Consider the following 21,423-nt stretch of genomic DNA (forward strand, 5'->3'; position numbering starts at 1 on the left):
ATTTTCATGTTTTGTTTTGATTATTGGCTAAAAAGGAGCACCAGAAAACTCTCTTTACCCAATGTTTACATTTTCATTTGACCTACATTTGCCGTAGGGAGGCACTCGCGTGTGGGTTGCGCATAGGATACGCTCCATATGGATCTATTTCGTCTGTTCTTCACTGCGCAAAAGCCACTTCTTCTCGGTGATACGTTTCAGTTATCAGCTTATGGTGCCGCCTAGCTATGAGTTAGTGTAAGAGGGACTTTATTCTTCGCAAATTGGAATTTCATTAGAAACTCTTCTCACAACAAACTCTGCCGCGGAGGGATACCGCGGAGGAATATAGAGGCCGTGCTTCGGCTCTATATAAATTTCCACGCGCCTCTCAGTGCGCGTCTTTCGTGCAGTGAATACAAAGGATTTGACATTACGGACTCCATCTGGACGAGCTCCCGCGCTAAAATGGCAGTGTAACGGCGTGCAGCGGCACAACTTGCAGCGGCAACATTCAGGCAGTGCAACGGCGAAGTGCACTGGCTATTTTTGGCAAAATGGCGTAAGTATTTGAGGCCTTTTCTTGCTTCCTTGAGTAGATTAAGGTGATCTAACTCTGCATTTCACACACTTGTTGGGTGTAGGCATTTTCCCACACTGGCATTCCTTAATGTCACAACAGCCATCAAGTTGCCCCGGATTTGTTGAATTTCCGATATCTGGCGATATCAAACTACTGCCTGTCAGTACAAGTCCTCCCAGCCGGCTGTGTCCTTCCGCTAGCTAATCGTTGTGACAGTTCCCTTAATTTAAAATAAAGACTTTGAGTTCTCTTGTTGATTTTATATTGTACTTCAAAATACACAGTTTCTTTCCATGTCTTAGATGTTTATGTTTTTCCAACACTGACAACGTGGCGTGTCCAAAATGGCGCGCAGTGTCCTTTTACTCCGCCGTTGTACAGATGGTTCTGTTGTGAAAATGGCGGTTGCCCGCCCACATCTCAGCGGTGAGTCACGGATGTGGGCGGAGTTATTGTCCAGAGAATGACCAAATTAGGAAATATTATCCCCCGGTCGAGGGCGGGGCGTTTACCCGTCAACGCAGCTTTGACACTTAGAGGAAGTATTAACCAGAATTAGCCTCCCCTCCCCCATGCTAACGGCCTTAACGACCTGTGCACTCATCAACAGAAAACCTGCACTGCTAGCATGACGGTATTTAGGCAGGAAATGTTTACTTTTTCCAGCAGCTCAGGCACCAGAATTTTTCTCACATGCAGCAAAACCAAATCAATATGTGGTGACATTCTTGGATCATATTAACTTGATGTATTTTCCATCTAAAAATATAAACTGAAACAAATGTATATCAAACTGAGAATTTGAGGGTGATCCCAGTTTTCTCAACGAAACAATGACCTTCATCCCTGTCTCCCTTCTAGGTCTCTCTCGGCAACCACCCTCAGCTTTGCTGCCGTCGACAGCACAACCGAACCGCTCGACTTGATATCACCAGACTTGTCTTTGTCATACCCTGTCTCACTGCTACCACTTACCAGCAGCAGCCATGACACTCTCCCAGCTAGCCTTGGAGGACGTGGAGGCCCTGTGCTTAGGTTGGTGATGTGAGAATGACTCATGTTCCCAAAGCATCTCTTTAAACATCACTGAATACAGAGCAGCAGAGTAGATAATTAGGTGGATACAGTGTGAGATTGTACTTATTTTACTCAAAATTAGAGGGAAAAAAACCTGTTGTATGCCTCCACTCTATTTCAATCACACTGATACTTTTAAAACCCTGCCATAGGTTAGCTGCTCTGCAATTAAATGGTGAAACAAGCATCATCCAAAAAAGTCAGATTTGTGTTAAATGTTATTCTTTTCCACAGGGCCCTCGTTTCTGATGGCTGACCCCATGGGGCCCCTTCTGGACCAAGATGAAGACGAAGCTCTTTCTCCCTCCTCCTCTCTAGAGGGGAAGGCGCCAGCTTCGCCCCCTCTCTCTTTCTCCTCCTATGCGTCTTCCCTGTCTCCCTATCAGACCTTATCCTCACCACTTTCTTCTGCCTCCCCACCTGCCTCTCCTCTTCCTCTTCCTCTTACACACTCCCATTCCTCCTTCCTGGGAACCAAGGCTGGAGCGGACTCACTGTCCCTCCCCTGGCTGGGTGCCAGCGACCTGCTCGATGCCCACATCGGAGCAGACGATGGCCAAGGTAACAGGGAATTTGAGTTTCCATCAATTCAATATTTAAGCAAGATAGCATCAATATAAGTAATTACAAGTACCACAACCTTTTATAGGCAACAAAGTCTAAAACAATGACTATCCCCAGTTCATTAACGTGGAGCTGGTGTTGTTTGCACACAAGAGTGACATTTCATATGGATCCTTGTGGTCCAGTGACAAACTCATCTGTATGTTTCTTTGCAGTGTTTAAGATTGTAAAAAACAAATGTCAATTATTATTTTATCCTTCTTTTGTAATACGTGCCATAAAGTATTCTTCAAGCCAAAGTTTGAGATTGGGGAGTAAAGTCTGTGATGCTATCACACAGACACACACACACATACTGAAAATTAAAGACATGAACAAGTTATTGGTGAGTGGGTTGGGCAACAAAAGCAAACACTGCTTAGCAGCTTTCAGGTGTGGCTTTAAAGTGTGTGGGGAAAGACCGCCTCAAACTGGTTTTGCGGAGTGTGTCATTACAATGATGTGATTCCATTTGTCACATACTTGCTGCTACACTTAGTGGTTTTGGTATACCTTGGGAGTCAAGGGATCCTCTTTAAGATACAAAGTACATAAGCATTTTAAGAAACTTCTCAATATGGAGATGAAACTAGTGGTGCTTGAGTGCAAGCATAACCAGGAAGTTTTCTTTTAAAAATACTTTGAACATTTCTATATAAAACTTATTTCTGTCCGCAGATGATGCTTTGGACATGGACTGGATGTCAGAAAAAATCGATCTGAGTGAATTTGATCTTGAGTCTCTCATTGGCTCCTGCTCATCCGATGAGTCTCCCAGCTCCCCAGAGGAACTCCTGGCCTCCCTAGACTCCCACATGGATTTGGATCTCAACTCCTTAGACACAACCACCTCTGTCTCAGACAACAGCCTGGGGCTGGGCCTGTCACTGCCCATCGCCCCCTCTCCTCCCGTTGAGCTCCCCTTCCCTGGGGCAGCTGAGACCAAGGAGACAAAGTTATTTCCTGAGCAAGAGATTGTTCTGAAGTCTGAGCCTCCCTCTCCAGTCCCCTCTCCTCCTCCCTCTTCTGCAGTCTTCGCACTGGAGCTGGGAAGTGAAGTGGATGTACTTGATGCTGAGAAAACGGCAACATCCGTGACAGCTACCATCATTCCAGATCCCAGCGGAAGCATTCAGACCAGCAGCCAGATTGTGCTGTCTCTTCCCTCCTCCGGCCACTTTGTGGTGGTGCTCACCAACAAAGAAGAGCCCTCCCTTGTGTCTCCCCCTGACCAGTCTATTCAAATCTCACCACCGTCAAGTGACTGCGACAGCGATTCTGGCATAGAGTCTGGTGATGGCTCACCACCTCGCCTCCCCTCACCTCCCTCAACCCCTTCTCCATCAGCTGGTTCCTCCAGGACCAAACCTTACACCAAATCAGAGCCCACTGTCACCACCTCTCCCTCAGCAAAGATTAAATCAGTGTCTGGTTCTCCTAAGGTTGTAGAGAAGAAGCTGAAGAAGATGGAGCAGAATAAGACGGCTGCCACCCGCTACAGACAGAAGAAAAGGGTAGAACAAGAGCTGCTGGGCACCGAAATGGAGGAGCTGGAGAAAAGGAACCATGAGTTGAAGGAGAAGGCGGAGTCTATCAGTCGAGAGATCCAGTACCTGAAAGATCTGATGGAGGAAGTTCGTAAGCACAGGCGTGGAAAGACCAGCTCAGCAGCTCAGTAACTAGTGTGTGTGTGCAGGGCTAACAGTAGTGATGTGGTTGTTTCTGCTCTAAATACTTGCATGCCTCAGAAGTATGCTTTAGGAGAAGAGTAGTGTGCAAGGATAGATGCATTAAACTGTCCACAAAAAAAGAAAAAAGGGAACAGCTGGATGAAGAGGAAAGCCTCTGAAAGTTGAGATTATAGAGTAGAGCAGGGGGCTGGGAGGTAGTCAGGGGAAGCATCTGTACATGCTTGTCTCTCAGTCCCCTGTTAGATCCCCACAGTGTGCTCCCTGTTTTAATTAGGACCTGGACCCACAGGCAGGGTGTATATTTCTCTTGTAGACTAGGCATGCTAACCATGAGTCACTGTAATTTCTGGTAGTGTTTTAGACCATATCCTTTATGAAGACACTCCACACATCATGCTAGACAAGTCCCCCAGCTCCCACCCATGTTTGTAGAGTGAGATACCACCTCCACCTTGTTTCCCACTCCTATTGATCCCATTGTCAACCCACTTAACCTTCCTTTTTACAGCTTCAAGTCCAGAAAGGGGCCTCAGCCTATTTATGAATTCTTGATGTGACACTGTCAACACAAAATGGATGTTTTAGTGTATATAGTTTTCTCTTCTTTTGCTTGCCAGTTGTGGCGTTCGTTATTTAACAGTGGATAAACCAAATAGGTGATCTAGTTGCTCCAAGTCCTGTAGTGCAGCTGTTTGGCTTGTAAAAAGTGCTCCACTTTCCTTTTCTAATAAATATCTATCAGTAATCAAATGACTCCTGTGGTTTTCACTTGTGGCAAGAAGAGATGGGAAAATTGAAATGTTTCAAGTTGTGTTAAACTGGAAGCTGGGCCTAAATACTTTGTCTTTTCTATTCATAGTTAATACTTTCAAATAACCCAGTGTTTTGTCTTTCAAAAACCAATGTATAACCACATGAGCAGATACTTAAAACTGATATGTAAAACACATCAGGTAATTGATATAAACTATTCAGTCTTAGTGAACAGTGTGCAGTAATGGATGGAGGAACATCCAATAGGTTAGATTTTTAAAAGAAGTGGGTAGTGTGACTACTACATCTTATGATATCTTTTAAATTAACTTTATGAATTAGCATTTGGTATTTATTGTCTACAGTTAAACTACACCTCGGTTTGCTGGAAGCAAAAACAAAACATATCTCAGCTGTTAAAAGGAAAACTGCTGGCTTCTCTATACTCCACAGGACCTAACCTGACTTATATTCACATATTACACGCCTGAGTGCTACAGATAGTGTTTCAAAAGGCTTTGTTTGATGTGATTAAACATTAGTGACATTAAGCTGATTTACTTGGGCTAACTAAAGGGCGTGAACTCTTAGGACTGACCTACAAAGAACAAAGCATACCTGACAGCATTGAAATGTTTTGAGTAGTAGTATGAGTAAGTCAGAGGGATATTTGCTGAACTCTGAAGACAGTTTCATACCTTTTTATACATAGATCACTGAATGGAGCAGGAGTTTTTCAGTAATCTAAAATTGTGTTTCATACTGTATACTTCTGTATCTTTAATTTGGAAGACTAGCTTGAACAGTGTTGTACACACAAAGGTTGAGTCTATGTGAGTCCTGAGCTCTTCTTCTGCTTTCTATCAGGAAATGAAAAACAAGAAAGAAGAGAAACACCTGGGCCAGTGTTTTATGGAAAGGGCCTTGTAATTGTGAAACCAGACTATACACAGCAGTCTCGACATTCACAGGTGGGTGTCAGAGGGAGGTGGATGGGGTGCATACAACAGTTTGAGTTCAGCAACAGATGTCTCTTTAACCCAAGCCATGAGGATCACAGACGTTTGTGTCAGCCTTTGTTTGAGTGCAGGCTGTTACTCTTATAGACATTTTCAGTAAAGGGAAAGAGCAGGTTTAGCTGGTTTTATGACTGACTGAGCCAGTCAGGTCTCTGTCCCCTGTGCAGATCCTGTTAATAGGTTCACAGCTATTTTGTTTTATGTAAATGATCAGAGTTTTGGATTGAAAAGTTGCAGAATGGTAAGAAAGCACAAGGTGATATCTTTAGATTTTTGTTTTTACACCAACCAAAGGCATTCAATGTGCTGTTAAATGGTGATGCTAAATATGTCAATTTAAAAAGCCAGGGTCTGAGATTTAATGATTGTTCAATGCCATAAAGATACTACGATTGTAAAATTAGAGCTAAAATTGTTTTTGTTCATGTAAATGACAGACTTTTATCCATTTTGAAAGTACATTTTTTCTGTAGTTGTGTATAGGTTATTGTTCAACAGTGGTATACGTTAGAGTAAATTTAAGTGTGTTGTATCCCTCAAAGTGATCCAATTTAAGAGTGTGTGGCTTAGACTCAGCTCAAAGTGCTGACTACTGTCAGGCAGCTGTGTAAATTTAGTCTTGGCAGTAAAACAGACACAGAAACACTCTCACACCACCCCCAGCAGATTCCTCTGTAGTAAGGCCGTACCCTCCTGAGAGGACAGAGATAAGTAGAGTGAAAGCAGAGGGAAAGAGATAATACATACTGTTTTATTATGGCTGCTGTGGGTTACAAATGAGTTGTTCAAGAGATTTTTGTGTTGCTGTCAGACTCCCCATGTACTTAGCTATAAGAAAACAAGTGTTCATCATCCACAGATAAAAAAAACAATCTATTGATACTAAAGGAAGAGAGAAATGAGATAGGAAAACTGTTGACTAAAATGTTTTAGTCAAGTATGGGTATAGTGCTGAGTGAGGCGTCCATCAGGACCTGAGGAGAGACCAGTCCAATCATTTCTGATAATGGAAACCTTTTCACCCGTCATCCTGTGTACTATCATCACTTTCCAAAATTAAGTCTGTGCTACTCTGTCACCTTAGGGTTTGACTCAAACCCCAAACAATCATTATTATATCATCAGGTTATTAAGTAATTAAACTGTTGTTCAGCAGTCTGTTGATTAAATAGAACTGATATTAGATACGACTTGGCAACAGGAGATATTTTCAGTCTTCTGGGCTCAGAGACTTCTTTGGCTCAGCTGTGAGTATGGAAGTTTACATCATACTGGCAAGACTCAGAGCCGTACCATTGCCCTCAAGTCGACGCAAATTCATGGTATGTTTGTAGACAAGACTAGATCTTTATTTTTGCATCACAATTTATAGATATAGAGTAGGCAGATATTCTTACTCTTCACTTATATGCATGTATGAATGTATTGCTTCTGTTAATGGCTGTCCTTAGAGTGGACTTGCATGAGCGGGGTTCAAATTGTGGGCTAAAAAGCAAAGTGTTGAGAAAAGTTTTTTCCCCAATTTTTTTCAAAGCTGCTCTACAAAGACAAGTAAAGCCTAAAACTGTCTCAATGTTTGCCAAAATAATCAGTATTCAACCGTTGCAGCTATCAAAAGGCCTTTGTGTGTCACTAAGGTCCCAAGTCTGAGTACTTGTTTAACTGTCACTGATCTTTCTGTGATAGTGCATGCTGAATCTTAATGACCATAAAGATGACTGAATTTGGAAGTTGGAGGCTCGTCTTTAAACACTACTTGAAAGGCCTGTGATTATGATGTATTTTCTGCATTCATTTTAGCAAAATACACCTTGGTACAGAAGGAGGTGGTCAAGACAGAGAACAGCCAGTGTATTAAGTTAGTGTGCTTCATAGAAAAGGGTTGTCTGCAGTTTTTATTGTATCAGGTTTAACCCTCACCTGAGACGTGACCCTGAGAATGTGGGGTTGAACTTATGTTCATATGCTCGTGGAGTCTGGTTGCTCTACAGGAACTTTAAATATGCTCCACACACATACCTCTCAAGGTGGGAGAGGTATTCACTTTGAAGCAATAAGCATGGACCAAAAGAACTTAATCATATAGAGCAACTAGTCAGTGGTTCAGAAAGATAACGAGTCAAAAGAAACTTCTTTATTCTGACAAGACAAGAAGATCATGGGTGTAATAGCTTACAGCTAAGAAGCCCAAGTCATACTCGTCTTGTCACATTCCTCTGTGGTTAAGCGTAATTACAATCAGAGCAGTTTCATCCAGTTTAGTTATTCTGTGCTGTATCTCTTCAGTGTTTTCTCACGTGTGTTAACACGCAGTGTCTGACCAGATTCATTTTATGGCTTAAGTGGAGTCCTGTGTCTCAGTTTAAGAGACCTCCATGATGAATTTGGTCAGAGTACAGTGTAGTCTGATATATAGCCCACAACACCCTGCTTTGTAGTTAAAAAAAAAAAAAAAAAAAAAAAGATTTTATGAGTTTTTATGATGACCACTAGGAAATATACATTCATCATTTAAAATAAACTTTTTGTTATGAAATGTCAAGAGGAAAGGACTTTGTGTGCAAACATGCTTTTGTTGCAAAGTCAAAAACCATAAATTCAATTTTTGTTGTCTACCAGCACAACTACTGCTGCCATGAAGTTTCTCAAGCTGGGGTGTTTTATGACTATTTGGACGCTTACGGCATGAACTCTTTCTATAACTTCTTCCTATTCCTCAAAAAATACAATGTTTTTTTTCACCTGCATGGGGCCTGAAGTAAAAACTTTTTTTTTTTTTTTTTTGAGATTTGGCCCTCATGCAGCATGCTCTCAAGTGTTCAAATGCAGACTGTACAGTGGTGACACAGCTGCTGAGTCTATCCTTAGCTTTATACCAAGTTACATTAAGCTTCATGACTAAATGGCCTTCAGCTCAGCGCTGTCTGAAACCTAGTAAGGTTGTGAGGCTATTTATAGTCTGTCTACTGTAAGTCAGTGGAAGCTAAGCAATCTGACAAATTCAAAAACTCTGAGGCTGCACTGTTCACAGGTCTATTCCTGACTGGTCTAAACTCTCAAACATGATGACCACGTGACGAAAATGGAAGATCTCCACCTGCTGATATTGTGATTCTTTTACTTAATGACATCATTTTAAAGATTTTAATATGTTATATTGTATTTACACACTGAAAATAAAGCATTATTTATTGGTTAACCTGGTTTGTAAGTGTTTGTCTTGACCAATTATAATACATTCAAAGGGCTTTTGAATTTGTCTTTTTTTCCTTTTTGGGAAAAGATAAATAAATATTCTACTACTACTAATAATAATAATAACTATTATTATTATTATTATTATTATTATTATTATTATTATTATTATTATTATTATTATTATTTATTTATTTATTTATTTATTTATTTATTTATTTATTTATTTATTATATTTTTATTAAGTTTTATTGCTCAAGAGTCATCAGGGCAGACATTTCATTTACTAATGTGGTAACCACACTCTAGCTGCATAGCTTATTGCATGTCCAATCTCAAGTGTTTACTATTTGCTTTTATAAAAATGTTGTCACACTGGATTTATTTTGCACAAACAGTGCATTTTGAACCAATTAGTTGTCCACATCTTTTTAAGAAGACATCATAGAACTCACATGTTAAGGCACCATGTACAAAATCAAAGCAAATGAGGATTTACAAGCTGAGTCTGTAGCACACTCCACAGGCCAAGGATTGTGGAAGTGCTTGCAGGTTTTCCTCTGGGCAATTTTTAATGCACATTTAAATATACAAATGACAGGACTATCAATAAGGTAACAGTGTTTTGCACAAAGCAAGAAATGAGGCAGATGTTTTAACAGCTAAGAAAATGAAGATTTTTGGGTGTTCATGTTCTTTAGCTTTGCCTTCAGAATGGGTTGTCCACCTTAGCCAGAACTGCTGGGTCTCAAATTTTTTTCTTGATCTGAGCAACAGCACATTCATATCCTGAATGGTTCCTAAATTATTTTTCAGACTCACAATTCCTTCAGAGGAAGATGGTTTGTGCCTGATGTGATCTCACAGCTGAGGTGGGTCTGATATACTACAGCGTTGATTAGAATCGATTAATCCAGCTAACAGATTTGACTTTTGTTTGTATGAAAACATTGAAACCAAAAAGCTTTTCAGGACCATACTGCTTTTTTTCACTACCAGGGAACAAAACAAATGAACTGTGAAAAGGGGAAGGAGCTTGTAAAGGTACAGCTATTTCACAAAAAAAGTACTACACTGTGTAATGTGTCTGTCTTGAGGAACAGGAATAGACAGGGTCACAGTATCCACGTCAGCGAGCTTGAACATCACAGCTCCTCCTGCCATTTGTCAACATGACCCAGAAAAAGCCACATACTCTCATTTAATGCATCTGGCATGGTAGTTAAACAAATCTTTAACAAGGTAAGTGTACAAGCTGTTAGCTGAGTCAACCTGAGCAACAAAGATGACACTTGTAATGACAGGTTAGCCCTAGCATAACCTCTGTGGCAGTATGCAAGTTACTAAGTGGCTTTTTCTCAGTTTCATTGATCTCCTTCAGTTTGCATAACATCTGGACTAGATGACTGCAGAATATTTGTTACATAACATCCTAAATTTCCTCTCCCTTCCCCTTCTCAATCTTAACCCTCAAAAAGCAAGAAACTGTGAAGAATCATAGTTATTTATGTATCGTAAAAAATGTATTAATCTAAATTTAGTTTGGGTTTGATAGGGGGAAATTAATCAAATACCTTATTACTTTTAATTGTCGTACTACTGATATTGTAGTTGTGTATAGTATAGGTATGTATATGTGTAGGTTTGGTGCTGTAGGTCACAAATTTGCCATCATGCTGCAGGAAGAAACAGCGTAAAACAGTGTATGTCCATGCTGTTGGAAGTCAGATATTCCCTCCTGTGAAGCGATTCATTTGTGTGCAAGATGAGCTTACTTGTGGTTTTTGAAACAAAGAAAAAAGAAATCTAATGTGGCATCTGGATTAAATACTTCAAATGCAACAAAACCATGTTTTGACTTAAAAATAATAACTCACTTTGCTTTTTGGAAGAACATTAGTACATGCATCGTAATTTAACTTTAACACAGATAATGCTGGACATCAGAGTTATTTACCTGTAAAATTATGAAAAGATTTGTGGTCATGATCTCCTTCTCTCCTAACCTCTCTCCCCGAACTAATAACAAAAACTAACATGAAAAAATAAGAGAATGGAAAAAAAATAGACCTCTAAAAGGTGTTTAGCCATGTCAGCCGGGGGTAAAACTAGGTCAAAGGAGGACACATTACTGCTCATCATAATCATGCAGCTTTGGGGAGGTGTATCTGAAAGGTTGTACCATCTTTCCCTTGTCATCATCTACTCCCACCTTCATTTCCAAAAGCATGTACTTATTTCAAAGTCTTCCCTACACTTTTTAAAGTTCTGGATTGCTTGACCCCAACACCTTGAATAAATGATTTATATATATTTTTATGATTATAACAAACAAATTTGAAATTCAGACTCATATTAATTTAAAGCATGTGATCTATAGTTTTCATATTATGATTGATGCAGTCAGCAAAACACTTCAAAAACTGGTAAATATATATCATTGCTGAAGTGGCTCAACACTTCTTTTACGTACCGTAACACTGCCTTGTGTGAGAGATGGCAGATTCATGATGAGCTTTTGACTAGAAACGAAATAAAGAGAAACACCACAACTTGAGTAAAGATATGCAAAATTACACCTTTTCTGTTTTATGCTTTATAGCAAGGTTTTTCCAGAAATCTGGTTATGTTGGCTAGAGAAATATAATCTAATGAGCTATCATGAAGAATTTCTTTGACTGTTCCCTGACTGGGAAGTCAAAACAAAACAAAACTCTTTAAAACAGTTTATTTAAGTCAGTTAGCTCTGAATGTTATATTTCATCTTACCTGAATCAATCATTGTAACTTTTGTTTTTCATATTTTCCAAGTCGTGGAATTTAATCTAAATTCATATTTGTGTGTAGTTGTTTCAATACACAGAAAGAAGTTACTGACCATCTATGATCTGTTCTTGATAACTACCACTTCTATGCGAGCCTGTGCAGACGGCTGACCAAAGTCTGGCAAAAATCTGCAAAGACAACTAAACAATAAAGAAAAGTACAAACTTTAGAAAAGTGGTCAAGCAGAAAAAAAGGGACAGGAATACAAGCTGATTGCAGGGAACAAACTCGATGTAACTACACAACATAGCAAAACACATTATGGTAAGGGCTTTGGTGGAGTTACAGGGCTAGTTGAGTTGAAAGAAAACATAAAATAATGTTCATTTTCCTGAGAATTTGTTGATGAAAATGTTTTGACTTCAACGTTAATGAAACTTGGAATAGAAGTGCTGCAAACCCTTAAACTGAAGTTCTCCTTCAAAGTGTATGAATACATCATTTCGAAATAATAAAACCATCCATTTAAACCATTTAGATCAGTTCTTCATGTCAGCTTCGTGGGTAATAAGCAGTTTTGTAGTTAGCTTGTGGTAATGTGGATTTAGGTTCCTTCAGAGTGAGACCAGACCCCAGTGTAAAGCAGCAGAGTCTTGTCTTAACCTGTTGAGATTCTATTTCACCACAAACATGTACTCTAAAAAAAAAAGTCACCAGATTTACTCCAAAAGAGCTTTCAACTGACATCTTCCCCCTGTTTCTTGTTGGACATGCATTAAATGACAGCAAGTGTTAACACCAGACACTTAATCTGAACTGTAAAATGTGAACTTGAGAAAATTATTGGGATATTTCTGTACTCCCCTCCTACATTTCACCCAGAGTGAACCTCTCCCCCTCTCTGTCTGTCTGTGTGAATCATCTGCTGGTCTTCAGCTGAGACGCCCTGCCGAAGATCTCTGAGCAGCTGAGCTCATTACTGAGGTCATGGGCTGCAGATTAGGAAGACAGATTTACTCCAACAAAGTGGGACGACACAGTTACTCACTGTGTCGGTCATGTGAGATCACGGGCAAACCAAGGGAAATTTGATATTTTGTCATGATTACAAAAAAAAAAAATTCACCAAAATAAGAAAAGAAAAAGCAGAACATCTGTTTGAATGGAGGTGACGTTTAGTTTCCCCCAACAGAAAACACAAGGCAGACTATCACTTTTTTATTCTGAAGAGGAGCAGAGGAAAGTAAAAGTTTGTGTGTGCTTAGTGACTCATATCAGGTAGTAGTAGTAAATGAGAAATGGGTGGAGACAGTGGGGAAACATGGTCAAATGCAGGCCACCACTTCTGTTGACTTTCCACAGAAAGAGGAAGTTAGACATACTTCTGAGAAAAATACGGAGTCAAGGGTTTCTGTTGAATTTGAAGATCTGATAAACTGATGAAAACAGAGACTGTGTAAGTCAAAATATATATGTGTCAAAAGGTTTTATCACATGAATGAAGTTAAGTTTCAGAAACATGATTCTGCCAGTGACAAAGTTCACCTCCTTTGTCTGTAGAGCCAGGGCGCCCTCTGCTGTCACTCTTTCAACAAAACCTACAAGGGACTACTTGGCAAAACCTAAGCTGTCTTATTGCTGTCCGTCTTACTTAGACTCATTACTATCAAAAGCCTGCCAGAGATGGGCTCTGTTTTTGAAAAAGGTCAACAATCTGTCCAATCATCACAGGACTTCATGGGAGTACTTTGTCAGCAGGTCACGAGACTCCAAACTGCAGGTCGGAGTGACCCTGCAACAAGTCAGTGGACAAGGCCTTGTTTGTTCATGAGAAGCCAGTGACCTTGAATTTCTCAAATAACTGACAAAACACGTGTCCCAACAAGGCTCATATGTACCCATTGATTATTGTTAAACTATAACTGCACCTGGGTTGTTTTTTCATACTTAAATTTGTTAGCCTCGCACAGAAACACTTTGAAACAATAACTCTAGGGAGGCGATAGTGCTAAGATAACTTTTCACAATGAAACGTGGGGAAAAACAAGAGAGTAGCCATAAAGCTGCTGCTTATTTCATTATGACCAAGTACTTTTTTGGTATATCTGGAAAATTCTGTATTTTCTGGTGTATCTTGAATACACCTCTAGATCTAAAAAATTGTAGGTGCCTTTCTAAAGCAGATATGACTACTGATGTTGCTGAGGTTTAAGCTTTCTCTCCCTAATAGTTATTGATCCGACATTGGTTTATATATTTGGTTTGGAGTGTGTGGCTATGTATTGTGCGTAGTTGACTTAGCCTAAATAGGTGAGGTATGGTACTGATACATACTAGAAAGTTTATTTTTGTGATCCTCTTGAAAACAAGATGCTACATCTCAAGAGGCTGTCCTTAATAAAAAATAAAATTTTATTTTATGCCCAATGGTTTTGTCCAGGTAAACGTAATTATGCAAAAGTTTTCATTAAGATAGTTAAGTTCAGTATTTTAACTCAGGCTGACAGTACACACAGTAACAGAGATTAAAAAAAAAAAAGTTAACATTTTCATACAGATTGGACTGCTGAACTATGAAACACACACACACACACACACACACACACACACACACACACACACACACGCACACACACATGAAATTAAATTGTATATATATATATATATATATATATATATATATATATATATATATATATATATATATATATATATATATATATATATATATATATATATACCGTCGTAAGCTTACAAAACTAACATCTGACATTTTTAATGAAGCGTTGCTGAGACATGCTGTAATTTTCTTCCAGTCCAGCAGGAGGAGGTCTTGAACGTTTGAACTGACTATTAAAACTTCAATGAATCCGACAAGAAAGACGCAGTAGTCAGTGGAATCAAATTTTGGAGGAATGAGAGTTTTTGTCTTTGCACAAAGTTTGTTTGAAATGCCTTTTTTTCGGCTCTGCCTGCACTGATTTATGTGGAAATACTGTTTGCGCTTTTATTGCGGTGTGTGCTTCTTATTCCACCTGAAACCACGAGCCGAGAGAAACAACGAACAGGTCGGTGTAAACTGCCAAGTCCGTCGTTACTCTATGCTGTTTACCAGGTTCAATATAAGAAGGTAGGTCAGCTTCATGTGTGTGAGATGTAATGTTTGTTCCCGGCAGCCGGTTCAATAAGCAGCTTTGCCAGACTCCGTCTCAAAAGTGAGCGTTTAGGTAATATTGTTGCCTTCACGATGGAAACTTAGACCAGAACTAATCCCTTTTTTCTAACTCATTTTATTCATTTATTTTTTTTAATTATTATTATTTCCTGATCCAAAAGAAGGTTCGGCATAATTTTAACATCCACTCACCCTTAAGTCAGTGTCTTATGACCTTTCTTGGTCCAGTGTCATGTGAGCAAAATTAGAGAAGTAACTTTGACAGACGGAGTTCATTCAGGCATCACTCTGCCGACAGGGGCCCCCAGAAATCTATACAAGCAATAAGTTCATCTCTCACAGGGGCCTAAAGCATTAAAACTATAAATTGTCACCTTATGCCTTATGGTGGAAACAAAAGAGCTTTCAATTACGTGCATCATTCATTTAATGTGTATTCCTTTTTATAGTCTTAGATGGATAAGTGTTAAAAGAAGTATTCATAAATTTGAGCTTTTATTTGAGTTCATTGTTCAGAGACTTGATTTTGAGGCTAAATGAAATTGTTTTCTTACTGTTTAATTACAATGAAACTAATCTTTTTGCAAAGTTAATAGAGCATTGTATTTCTATGCATGTATTACAATTAATTTGTTTTGGTTGTAAACAATTAGCCAAGTTATATTTTTACATCTATCTATAAACATTAAAAAGTAAAATAAATATGAATAATTCAGCAAAGTAAGATGAACTGGATACAGCCGCAGTTTTTTCCTTTAGTTAGTTATCCTGTAGTTATCTCTTCTCAAACCTTTATTTGACTAGAAAATTAAGTGTATGTTTTTTTCCTCTATGCCCCCTTGAAGCACTTGGAGAAGAAGGAGTAAATTCTAAAGTCACTTCTGTTTACCTTGTTCTCCCCTTCTCTGTTCTGCAGAATGTCCTCCTCTCTTCCCCGTCATGTCATCTGGCAGTCAGAGACTCTGGTGGCCTACCTCCATCCCCAGCCCTGGACCCCAGGCTCTGTTATCCTGGAGCGTAGCACACCTGGCAGCCTTGGAGGCAGCATCTTCCACCTGGAGAAGCAGGACTTCTTATCCTGGCTGTTGGCGGCGAGAGCTGTTTCTGAACTGCTGTGTGACAAACTGTCTGTTCAGAGGTGTGCTCTAGTCAGTAGACCCCAAAGAGACAGACCTGCTCAGGTAAGGAAAATCCTAGATCTTTTCCCTCTTGATGAAACCAGTGGGAGCATTTGTGAAGATAATCCCATGAATATTGTCATTAAATGTTGTGTTATGTATTCTAGAAATAACTGGTGTTTTTTTAAGAGTTGCTTGGTTTTTTATTCCCCATTTCATTTTAAACTGTAAAGTTTTAATTTATAAACAATAAACCCAGATTTGTCTGCAAGAAGATGAGTCATTTGACTGATTTCTTGTATTCTTTTATTCTCTCTGAGTCATGTTGTCATATGTTCTTCTGAAGCATTTATGTACTTAAGTTTATTATGAGTCTACATACCTATGTCATCGATTCACTAATATGTTTTTGTCTGGCTGCAGAAAAATTACACCTCAAGGAATAAAATGAAAGTGAAGTTGTGTAGTCTAAATCAAAATTAATGTCTTTTCTTCAGATCTGTGTCCTTCCCTTACATGGTCTCGATGAAGAGTGGCGCCCTCACTTAGCAGGAGAGGAGGAGCACAACGCCCATGACCCTGGCTATTGCACTTCGAAGACAGCTCCCAGATGGAGTGACTCCAGCTTGACAGACATCCAGGGCAAGATTCGAGCCAAGCTTTCGCTACCTGATGCCCCTCATAATTTCACTTTCCTCGGGGATGACCCGGCTCACCCTGGTTTGTTTTCACGGATTGTTCGTGGGGAGGAGCAGCAGTGGAGGGTGTGGGAGGATGAGGGTCACGTGGCTTTTCTCACTCCTTTCCCAAATTCTCCTGGTTTTACCGTGCTGGTCCCGCGTCGCCCTTTGACCTCTGATATATTCAGACTGGACAAAGAGGACTATGAAGCATTGGTGTTGGCGGCTCTGAAGGTGGCAAAGCTTCTTGAGGAAAGTTTAGGTGCCCTGGGGGTGGGGCTTATTTTTGAGGGTTTTGAGATTGACTATGCCCACGCCAAATTGATACCGCTGTTTTTACCTCCATCATCAGAGACAAAGAGCCCAACTAAACCAATATCTCCTCAGTATCATTCCACCTATCCTGGATATGTGACCTCAGAGGATGGGCCTGAAGCCAGCCAGGACAGGCTGAAGGAACTGCACATCAAAATTACACAGATTCAATTTTCATAATTCAAATTAATCAGGACTTGATGCTGTTAAGGCTCTTCTTCTCTAGCCTGAGAAAAAGTAAATGTGTAAATATAAAGCAACGGCTGATTGTGAAAGTGACGATGAAGATGAAGAAATGTCTGGAACTGGAAGCTATTTTATGTGATCACTGCAGAAAGTGTAATTTTCAACAAAAAAACAACATTTTGAGTTACATTCGTCCAAAAATAGCTGCATGGTACATTTTAAACGGACATAGTGGCACTGGAATTTCTTTCAGTTTGAAAAAAATAGCGATTATGACAAGGCAGAGTTTCCGGATATTTTGGGGGGATATTGTAGCTGCATTTGAAACTTGCTGAAATTGTAGGAAAAAGAAGTGATATTGCACACGTTTGTGTGTATTTTGATTGAATGTGCAAAGGAAGTAACACACAAACAAAAATTACATTCTATAATTTTAAAATGACTGTAACTGGTCTGTCTTTTAATTATAAATCATAAAATCGCTGAAACAACTGTTGTCAACAGTTATCGTAATATTATGCAATCATTGAACAGTCTATTTGTGTTCCTTTATTAATTACTGTGTTATGTATTTAGTCTGTTCACCGCTTACACAATCTGCATACCCGCTCATTACACTGTTGCTAATTGCTCCCTCAGTGGATTCCTAATTATGAGGCTCTATGAGGGATTTGCTAAGTGCTCAGTTGGTGCTCCGTAAACCAGTTTCTGCCACAGGCTGTCATTAAAATAGACACAAATAGGCTGCTGTGTTTATAGAGAGGGTCTAGAGCAGCTGCTATAGATGCTGTTGAGGAAGAAATCCACTGTAACATTCCTCTTAATGAATGATGACCAAAGTGAGTTGTTTTTAAGTGTAGTGTGTATCTTAATTTTTTTTAACATTCTGCCATGCGAAGGCAGAAAGTCTAATATAATATTATCAATGTAGAATGTGTTTCTAAAATGTAATATTGACCAAATAAATGTCCAGGCTTCAAAGTTAATATCCTTTGTGGGCTTTTTCAAGGATGCTATGAGGAGGATCCGTTTTAATTGGACTCCCTCTGGGAGGCACCCACCTTCTGGCCCGGAGTCTCACGCACATTGTTGTAAACTACTTTTAGCAAGGTGTGTGTTTGTTTTGGAATTAAATGGAGATCAGATTGAAACAAACTGTCTTTGTTCAAGACAACTTTTTACAGGATACGACACGCCAAGGTAATGTATTCATCAGTACAGGTACATAGAGCTATGGTTTGAAACGTGACATCAAGCAAACATTGTTGTAGCCTGGTGCTTCGATGTGTCTGTAGGCTAAGGTGACAACAAGTTAACACTGTCAGTTTGTATGTAGTTCAGTTGATGTCTATTTAACACTGCCCCATTCTCTGACACGTCTGTAATTTGTAACGTAAGTAAATCCTGGTTAGCTATGTCCTGCCAGTCATCTACCGAGGAGAGATAATGTAACCTCACTCTTCATTTTATTGATAGACTCTCAGGTTTGAAGAGACCACTGCAGAATAACTGTTACATGTGGGTTGGAATGAACATTATCACCAACAGTTTAGCCCCTGTGTTAGCCTTTAGCCTGTTTAGCTTTCTTCTGCTCTCCTGTCTGACAGTAAGGCTCCTGTGTCCACCATTACTGCAAAACTAATAACAAAAAATGTTTTCAGCAGAGATAAACACAGATCTATCTTCTCCCTACTAAACTTTGTCATCCAGCATGGTGTTGTCATAGAGACGTGCCATACATCAATCTGGTCCTGCTCAACTCAATTAGGGCGCTAAGAAGCTGCGTATCAAAATAACCTGTAATGTTGGCGCTAATAATCTAATTTTAAAGTGTGAATTACAATCAGGCATGTATCTAAGTTCTACCTAAGTCAATAGCTTGTATAAAATATGGATGTAGTCATGGTAACTTTTCTTTTTGCTTTTTTTAAAGAGACATTAACTAGCTCACAGTCACTATATTAGTAAAATAACTCAGTTAATACCAGAAATGGCATGGAGATGTAGCTGAGACAGACTGAATTAATCTTGGATGAAGGCTAAAATGCACCGGAGCAGTAAGTCAATGAAATGTCACTGACAAGAACAAGAAACACATCCATGGACAGGTTTTCTCTTTAAGTAGCTTTATCAGACTTTGACATCATGAGGCTTCTTAGAGACGCTCTGTCCACAGCACCGGCCACCCACACGCTCCATCTTGGTGATGTAGAGAAGAGGCTCAATGCTGCAGCTCAGATCCATGATGGAGAACACACTGATGCTGATCTGGCAGCGGAACTGCACGAAAGTGTAGTACGACACAAAGGGCATGAGAGCCACGGGTGGAAGGTAGTTGGACACAATGATTGCGAGGATGATCACCACCATCTTAAAGGCCTTCTTTTTCACAGGGTGCATCTCCTCTTTTCCTGCCACGGAACGTCGCAGGACCCAGATGACAGAAATGTTACAGAAAACCATGACCGCAAAGGAAAAAAGGATGACACCGCTGAAGACCTCGTTGACGCTCATGACTCCAAGGAAGCACTTGGTGAAGCCGTATGCAAGGATGAGAGCCCAGACCACCACAGAAATGGCAACTCGGATCTTATTGTCTCGTGTGCCACTGAACACTACAGGATGGACCACAGCCATGTAGCGGTCCAGGCAGATACAAACCTAGAAATGCAGATGTAAATCAGCTGATTTGACACTGAAACAGATCATGCATTGTTTGTCTATTCTTTACTAGAAATTACTGGATACGTTTTCTAATTTCCGTTATAACACGCAGAAACTCACAAGAAAGAGTGGTGCCACATCCTTAATTCCGTATGCAAACCTCTGAGCATACCAAATGCGACTGTTTCCAAGCAGGAGCCGGTTTGTCATCTCTATCGGCGTCATTAGACAGAAGTAGGCGTCCAAGATGGCCAAGTTGAGGATGAATATATCAGAGGTGGATGCATCACTCTTCTTGCTCGCAATCTGCCAGATGACCAGGATGTTACAAGGTGTACCCACAGCCAGGTTGAACACCTTGACCCCAAAGTAGAAAATGAAGCCATAAGGGGCAATGGCACAGACTGGGTACTGGTACCAAGGTGGAGGTTGGTGGGGGCCGACAGTAGTGGTGGAGTTAACAAATAGGCTGGAGGCAGGACTCAGGGAAGTGTTAAACATCTTGAGGCAGAACTGCTAAGGCTTGAAGAAGAGGAGAAAATGCTTTGAGAAAGAAATAAGACACAGGGTTAGACTTCCTGTAAGTTCATGTCGTCTACAGTTACAAAGAAGGAATACAACTACAGTAGAAAACGTAAGATTTTAACCCGTCTTACCTTAACACAATTTGTAATGTCATGGACTCCTTGTTCACGTCAAGCTCCTCAAAGTGTCTTTCATGTAGCACTCCATCTGTGGGGCCAGTGGCTTTTATGAAAGCTCCTATGGGAGCTCTCCAACCATTTGTGAGTTGGAGAATTGTTATGCATCATGAACCACTGCGTCCAATCCAAGCTGTGGTTTGGCTACAATGACTGCTCAGACATCTTCAGTGATTGGATAATTCTGACAGGAACACGTGTGTTTAGGTTGTGCCTGATGGGGTTGTGTATGTAAGAGTCAGGCTATCGTGTGATATTATCCTGTTTGTCATCCAACTGTGAAAAAGACCATGTTGTTGCTGAGTTGCTAAACAACCTGTGCCTGAGGGCTTAGTGTTGCACAATCTGTTATAATTCTTTTTGAAGTAGAAGGAAAGTATTAAAAAGAATTATGAAGAATCTGTTTTTAAAGCTTGTTAAAATACAGACCTGTTGATTGTTTTTATTTATGAGAACTGCATTGGCACCAAAAATGCAGCCTGATCCCAGGTCTGTTTTTGTGGGTTATCTCGATATCGTGGGTCATGTGCAGCAGTGCCGCAAATGAACATTTGTTCTCACAGATGCATCTGTATGCTTTCAGTAAACAGGTGATGCAAGCTTAGCAGAAATGAGAAATCTACTGCAAGGTGTTACAAGTATTTCCCTCTATGAAAAACACAATTACATAAGTAATGTTTTAAAAATTATTTTACATAACCAAGAGTTATACATTACAGGGTCAGTTTTTAATCGTCATTAGTGTCCCACAGCCAAGTCTGAGGCAATAGTCCCCAGTGATGACATCAGTTAACACAGCCAGGTGGTACAGATTATCAAAGATATTAGTTTCAGTTGGGAACACATTTAAGAATTCAACCTCTTTGATGATAATAAATGAAAGTTCAATAATCTTTTTCTATCTGTCTCATCCATCTT

The 21,423-nt window shown here is 39.8% G+C and overlaps 3 protein-coding genes across 4 annotated transcripts; 2 read left to right on the forward strand and 1 right to left on the reverse strand.

Annotated features, from left to right (window-relative positions):
• The first annotated feature begins 357 nt into the window (after positions 1-357).
• atf4a (activating transcription factor 4a) lies at positions 358-4,683 on the forward strand. Its single transcript, XM_074662447.1, has 4 exons — positions 358-541; positions 1,424-1,597; positions 1,874-2,200; positions 2,921-4,683. The coding sequence occupies exons 2-4, from the start codon at positions 1,549-1,551 to the stop codon at positions 3,919-3,921; spliced, it is 1,377 nt and encodes a 458-aa protein (XP_074518548.1). The 5' UTR covers positions 358-541; positions 1,424-1,548; the 3' UTR covers positions 3,922-4,683.
• Positions 4,684-14,545: 9,862 nt separating this feature from the next.
• On the forward strand, positions 14,546-18,241 carry LOC141808841 (uncharacterized). 2 transcript variants are annotated; one of them, XM_074695584.1, is made up of 3 exons: positions 14,546-14,796; positions 15,758-16,022; positions 16,457-18,241. In XM_074695584.1, the coding sequence occupies exons 1-3, from the start codon at positions 14,651-14,653 to the stop codon at positions 17,132-17,134; spliced, it is 1,089 nt and encodes a 362-aa protein (XP_074551685.1). In that variant the 5' UTR covers positions 14,546-14,650; the 3' UTR covers positions 17,135-18,241. The 2 variants fall into 2 exon arrangements, with proteins under 2 accessions (XP_074551685.1, XP_074551692.1); XM_074695591.1 differs by having other exon boundaries at positions 14,546-14,734; positions 16,457-18,240.
• Positions 18,242-19,270: 1,029 nt separating this feature from the next.
• On the reverse strand, positions 19,271-20,305 carry LOC141800049 (G-prodeshotein coupled receptor 4-like). Its single transcript, XM_074682510.1, has 2 exons — positions 19,925-20,305; positions 19,271-19,801 (listed from the first exon to the last, which is right to left on the reverse strand). The coding sequence occupies exons 1-2, from the start codon at positions 20,303-20,305 to the stop codon at positions 19,271-19,273; spliced, it is 912 nt and encodes a 303-aa protein (XP_074538611.1).
• Between the last annotated feature and the right edge of the window lie 1,118 nt (positions 20,306-21,423).

Source organism: Halichoeres trimaculatus, unplaced genomic scaffold (genome assembly GCF_033239565.1).
Source record: "Halichoeres trimaculatus isolate MK-OKI-2021-1 unplaced genomic scaffold, fHalTri1.1 fHalTri1_scaffold_2, whole genome shotgun sequence".
Lineage (NCBI taxonomy): Eukaryota > Metazoa > Chordata > Actinopteri > Labriformes > Labridae > Halichoeres > Halichoeres trimaculatus.